The following is a 6,520-nucleotide window of genomic DNA, read 5'->3' as shown; positions in this document are numbered from 1 at the left end:
TCCAGGGTTTGATGGAGTGGAAGACATTCTGATTATGGCCAAACATCCACATGAACATTTCACCATTTTTGCTTCGTTATTTCCGAGAGCTGCTAACTTCAAAATGCAAACAAGAACATGTACAAAGAAATGGGATGTGCTGCCGAGTAAAGAAGGTAAAGTACTTATAAAGAGCAAATGACGAAAATACCCCAACTGAGTAAGGAAGTAAGTTCTTAAAAATTGTAAATTTTGAAAATACCCCTTGACGAAATTACCCAAATGTTTGACCTCATTAACATCTGTCACAGTTGGTGTACCAACAACAATTAGTTTTCATTAATTAAGCCAACCAAGTGTCCACATCGTTAGTCTTAATCAAGAACATTGATCCTAACAAATTCAAAACGCATTCAAGGTCTTTACATCTCATCAAGATAATATCAAAATGCCTGTTACATGTTCCCAGGACTTCAAAAAACATCCGTAAACAACCACCACTAGATTACCACAAACATCATAGACGATTACCACAAACAGAAACGAACACACACAATCCTAATAACATATATTACAATAAAAACCTTAAACATAATAGACGATTACGACGAACACTAGATTATCATACCACTACTATTCACCTCCTTGAGAATCACTTGTTGACTATCAAGTGAATGATGAAAATCATTAGCAGGAGCATCATCACGACAAGATCCACAACCAACAACGCAATAGCTTTAATCTGCTTCTCAACCTTCTCGAACCTTTGCTGCATGTTCAGGACATCAACCCTGGAATGAAGGTAATCGCGACCCATCTCCTCCTCCATGTGCTCCACCTCACCTTTTTGCTCGGCTATTTTATCACCACAGTCACAAAAAATCGTGTGCAAATCGTTCAAGTATAGCCCATCTCTTGAGCTAATCGAGTTGTTGGAGTTTATAGTATCCGATGTTTGTCGGGTTGTGTTTGGCCGGAAGTGGTAACAAAGTGTTATGGTTTTGTCCAAGAGACCATCCATTTATATAGTACGGGAGCACTTAACCCTTAGTGACCAAGTAAGTGAACTCGGTGGTGAGTCGATGACGTGTAAACCGACTCGTCTGAGTTAACTCAGTAGGTTACTTGGATGATGACATGGCAAGCAAACCGGTTGAGTTGGGTCAAAATCCCAAATTAGCCGGTTAAATGTTAGTTTATACCCTTCTAAAGCCAAAAAAAAAAAAATAATAAAAAACCTTTTAAACCAAAACTTGTAAGTTAGTGGAGTTACAGTAACATTTTCCCATACCAGAAAAACACTTTTCTCGATATGATTAGAGTACATGCTTATAATTGGCATTGTTTTAGAATAGAAAGACAATCTTTTCAATATGATTAGAGGACATGCTTATAATTGGTATTGTTTTAGAACAAAAAGACACTCTTTTCAATATGATTAGAGTACATTCTTATAATTGGTATTGTTTTAGAACTATAAGACGTCTTGAGATTGGAACGATTTGCTATTGGTATTGTTTTAGAACTATAAGACGTCTTGAGATTGGAACGATTTGCTCCAATACCCGATGAACTTGTAATTGTTGTTTTGGTTTGTTTCGCTAGTTTTTTTGCTAGCTTTGTTCTTTTTTTATAATACATGCTGTTCCAAAAAAAATTGAACACTTGTTCAAAACGTTTTTCGCAATCTTTCATCTTACACAATACACACAACAGAGAAATACTCTACTAAAACATTTTCACAACCTTTCATTTTTCTCAACACAATTAACCTACAGTTAACTGGTATATAAGTTGTTAACAAATACTATAGTTTTAGCAACTCTACTTCATAAATGTTGCAATTGCATCAGCAATTGAAGAGGTATGATTTTGAGGCGATTTATGATGGTGAAGCAATGAATGGGCTTTGGCCCATAAAGACTTCGGATTTTCAGGAAACAAAGAATTGCATAATTCCAAAACCATTGGGTTTTCATATCGTTGCTGCAGGGTTTCATACAATTTCGCCTTCTCACTTGCGTTTCCCAAATCCTATATTCACAACATAACAAGTTACTGTTAACAACCATTACTTTATTTTTTTCATTAAAAAAAAAAAAAAAAACAATTCAATTACCTTAGGCTTCTGATTTTCAACTGGTGACGTGTCATCCTCATGATGCATCAATTTCTCTTCAGTATTATCATCATCATCCTTAACCGCATCACCTCCTTCCGCCATTTTTACATCTTCCAATTTCTCTGTTTGTTCAGCGATGGCATTTTCGTAATTTTTTTGTGATGTCATCATCATCTCTTTCTCTTTCTCCTTTTCTTTTTCTTTTTCTTCTTCTTGTTTACCACTCTGCATAGCATTTTCCATTTTCACTTCCTCTCCTTTATCTTCCATGTCACCATCCGCATCTTGATTTTGTGAATTGTCCGTACTTGATGACGTGTCATCTCCATTAAAACTTCCCACCATTAAAGCCCCCTAAAAACAATCACCACATGCAAAAAACTACTTATTTGCCCTTCTTTTTCTTTCTTTTTGGGAATGTAAGGGTAAAATGGTCATTTACCTCAACTTTGACTTGGACCAATCCATCATCTGTTTCCATCTGATCATTTCCAGGGTTCATAATCTGCTCTCGCTCCAGCCTACGCCTCATCATAATACATATTGCACAAAGACAATCATCTTTATGACGTTTCACTCTGAAAATAACATAAAAAGTTAAAAAACAAAATGATACATAGAAAAAAAAAAACGATATGGAAAAGACAAAAATACCCTTGACGTTTTCTTGACTTATGTTTTGAATGACTACTTTTACTTGACTTTCCATGACTTGATATGTTTCCATCTTTCATGTCATGTTCATTATACAATCCTGCAGCACTCCAATACTTCGAAAAATTCTTTTTTACACGTTTCATAAGCTCTAAAATGTAATCTCCTTTATTGTTATATTTGTAGCAATTTTCCCAAATATATTGTACATCCATGTATACGTCTTCTGAATTCATGTATTTAAGACCTTTTTCAAGGTTGCTGCATATTGTACCAAAATCCATTGGTGTTTTGATCACATCAAAATAATCCTGAACCAAAAAAAAAAAAAAAAAAGAGTTTTGGAAATAGTAATTTATAATTATATAAAAATGTTGTTAAGAAGTTAAGATTACAGGTATTCCAAGAGCAACAGGGTTCACTGGAGCATTAAAAGGCTCTGCTGCATCCATTTTCATAATCTTTTTAATCACCTACAAAGTAACAAAATATGCAAATCAAGAATCAAGATTGCATTTTTTTTCAGTGGGAGAAATGAAAAGAAAAGAAAAGAAAAGAAAATAGAAATTAAAAGTACCTCAAGGGAAGCATTTAGTTCTTGCTTATTGTACACAGAATCTCTAGAAAGTAACACTGGTTCTTTCTGATGTGTTTTATCTGTTTGAGAAACTCCAGAAGTATTACAATGACTCAAACTTGAGGTAAAACCCTTTGATGATTTTATTTTTATGCTTCCAGTTTTTTTGGCTTGATTCACTGAAGCACCTACTACATTGTTTTCGGGTGCTGAGTTGGCACTGTCTTCTACTTTGTCACTAACTATTTGTTTCTCAAGACCAATATGTTGGCTACTTTTATCAGTATCACTGTGTGTATGTGCATCTGAGGAAGTGATTTGAGGTTCTAATGCTTTTGAAGATTTGATCTTGACTTTGACCCGATTGTATACTAATCTTCCTACTGGTTTATCAGTTACTCCAGTTGAACTGACAGCCGGCGGTTTTTCTGGTTGATCAGTTCCTGTTGATGATGGGGTTTCAATATCCATTCTTGAGCTTGTATCGTCTTTCTCAGTATCTTGATTATCATCTGGACCAGATTCATCTTCACCACTTAGATTATCAATGTTGGAATCATCCTCTGTTATTCCCACCTTAGGGGTACTTTTGGAATTTCCCTTCTTTCCACGCTTGCGCTTCATGGTTTTATGACTTCTAAAACTAGTGTAGGCAAAGGAAGGTGATAATAATATTAGATAAGCAAGTTAGTTTGTTCAATTTAACAGCCTAATTCGTTTACTTGTTGTGAAGTATACTTTTCCCCAAATCAATTTTCATACACCCAACTGTGGTTATTCTTGTGCAACGATCTCTACAACTTAACGCATAGTGATAAAATCAAGTATTTTTCTAAACAATATAAACCATAAAACTAGATATTTGGGCCTATCCAGCTACGAATCCTAGCAAACATGATAGTGAAAACCTGCGTGGATATGAATCCTAGCAAAAATAACAAACTAACATCGAATCAATCACAGATAATATACGATCAAAAGCCATCAGCTAAACGTGCTCTTCTTCAAATTTCCATGAAACCAAACGATATCACAAACAGCAGAGGATATTTCACAGATCATACAACAATTCACAACACCATACGTGATTTCCACGACGAAACAAACGAATAAAACAAAAACTCAGAAACCCTAAAACGTTCGGAAAGAAATTAAGTTGAAATCTGGTAAGCATTTAGGAAAAAACGTTACCTGAAGACGATGGAGTGTCAGTGATACTGAGTTCTTAATGAAAAACGACGGATTCCGATTTTCTAACTAATCTTTCAAAATTTTGAACGAGAATAGACGTAGCCACGACTCGCGTAGATGAACGAAAGGGGCTTTTCGCTTTAGAGCGAAGAAGGATGGGTGGATGGCGTATTTGTTTGGTGGGCCATTATCAAAGGACAGGCCGGACTTAATACTTGTATATGGGCCAAAGTGTTTATAGCCCACTGTTTTGGCCCAAGAAGTGATTAACTGAAAACTCAAAGCCTTAAAAGATAAAATGGATATGGTGACATTTTAACTTTTGAAACTTCATATAATTTTAAATAATTTAGTAATAATTAAATATAATAATTTCATTCATGAAGTTTGTCCATTGTTGATATGAAATAAAATATTAATATTTATGTATTAGAACTGTTGAGATACGAATTGTGTCGAGTGACTTATCTTGGAAAAGGGTGAAGCAATTATTATTATTATTATTATTATTATTATTATTATTATTATTACTTTGTCAAAATGAGTGTTAGAAAAAGTGTTCATCACTTTATAAATTTTTTTTTTTATGTATTTTTTATTTCATCTACATATTTGATATTTAAGATATGTTATCAGACCCTTTTAGTATTAAATTTCAAGATAGTTTGAATGTTTTTTATTTAAATAAATGGTGTAGAGATGCACCATATATATATATATATATATATATATATATATATATATATATATATATATATATATATATATATATATATATATATATATTGACTTTTTAAGTGCGTTAAGTTCAGTTATTACAAGGAAGTTCATTAGAAAAAAGATGAAATCAGTTATTACAAGGAAGTTCATTAGAAAAAAGATGAAATCACACATCTTGGTTAAAATAAATATGACAACCGTATTGTTCAGGGGCCTGTTTTGCCAAAGCTGAAAGTACCATTTTTGTTATGAAAATTAGGTTTTTGGGAGATTCTATCAACATACCAAACTTCAGGGACCAAAGTGTAAATTTTGTTTTCTTGTTTACAACCAAATTTTGATCGGGATTTCTCCTGATTTTCTTCCAAAACCTTAATCCTAAAACTGGTGGGTGTGGGCAACATGTTATCACATCCTAACGTTGCCACCTCACCACCATGTATAATGGTTTTATAACACAACATGGAGGAAATTAACAACATGTTATAACATGAAATGGGGGTGGTGTTTCTGTAACGCCCCATTCCTGGTACGTATTTATTTTAATTAAATGTTCTTTTGGGAGGAGCTACTCGGCGAGTTATGGCCCTAACTCGTCGAGTAGATGTTAAGTGGATGCGGGCTTTAAGTGATCTACTCGGCGAGTCTACGCTTGGACTTGGCGAGTAGGCCAATCAGGAGGAGACCTTAATCATTAGGGTTTGCACCCTATTTAAATGCCCTTACAGCCCCATCTCAGCCCCCATCACCCTCAGAGCAATCCTTATCGAAACCCTAGCCTCCATTGGTGAGTTTGAGTGAATTGTTGCCTGGTGAAGGGACTTTTGGTGCACTTTGGAGCAAGTGGAAGAAGGGAGAAGTTGAAGAGGTCGAGGAAGGGGATTTAGATCCAGGACACATTCATTTGTGGTCATCCATTCTGCCGGAGGGTCCAGGTTCAACAGTCAGGCGCTCGGCAAGCAGACTTTCAGCAGCTACTTCAAGGTGAGTTACCTTCCAGTAGCGGTGAGTCTATGGCCACAATGCCGCCCCACTAGTAGGAATTGTATGATTAGATGATTGTCTCTGTGATATTCATCTAGGGTTGTCACTACCTGTGTTATGTTTATGTGTTTGTACGATATGATGCTATGTGCTAGCGATAGTAGGGGTGAAATAGTCCCCAGTATCCGATCGAAAGGACCTAAGGGGAGACCAGCACCTAGATATGCTAATCAGTATCCGATCGAAAGGACCGAAGGGGAGACCAGCACCCAGATATGCTAGTCAGTATCCGG

General features: G+C 35.4%; 1 protein-coding gene across 1 annotated transcript; it reads right to left on the bottom strand.

The window, feature by feature from the left end:
- Positions 1–1,624: 1,624 nt before the first annotated feature.
- LOC145005172 (uncharacterized) lies at positions 1,625–4,678 on the bottom strand. Its single transcript, XM_078964222.1, has 7 exons — positions 4,524–4,678; positions 3,333–3,975; positions 3,151–3,228; positions 2,756–3,066; positions 2,544–2,679; positions 2,099–2,455; positions 1,625–2,013 (listed from the first exon to the last, which is right to left on the bottom strand). The coding sequence occupies exons 2-7, from the start codon at positions 3,954–3,956 to the stop codon at positions 1,804–1,806; spliced, it is 1,716 nt and encodes a 571-aa protein (XP_078820348.1). The 5' UTR covers positions 3,957–3,975; positions 4,524–4,678; the 3' UTR covers positions 1,625–1,803.
- Between the last annotated feature and the right edge of the window lie 1,842 nt (positions 4,679–6,520).

The sequence above is a fragment of the Lactuca saligna genome, chromosome 7 (assembly GCF_052625555.1).
Source record: "Lactuca saligna cultivar CGN05327 chromosome 7, ASM5262555v1, whole genome shotgun sequence".
Lineage (NCBI taxonomy): Eukaryota > Viridiplantae > Streptophyta > Magnoliopsida > Asterales > Asteraceae > Lactuca > Lactuca saligna.
This window is presented reverse-complemented; position numbering and strand designations above follow the sequence as displayed.

Excerpts from the sequence above, each read along its gene's own strand:
- LOC145005172 (XM_078964222.1), bottom strand. The coding sequence starts at position 3,956 with ATGAAGCGCAAGCGTGGAAAGAAGGGAAATTCCAAAAGTACCCCTAAG. Across the intron at positions 3,067-3,150 it reads CTGTTGCTCTTGGAATACCT|GATTATTTTGATGTGATCAA; the intron begins GTAATCTTAACT and ends TTTTTGGTTCAG. Across the intron at positions 2,014-2,098 it reads TTGAAAATCAGAAGCCTAAG|GATTTGGGAAACGCAAGTGA; the intron begins GTAATTGAATTG and ends TTGTGAATATAG.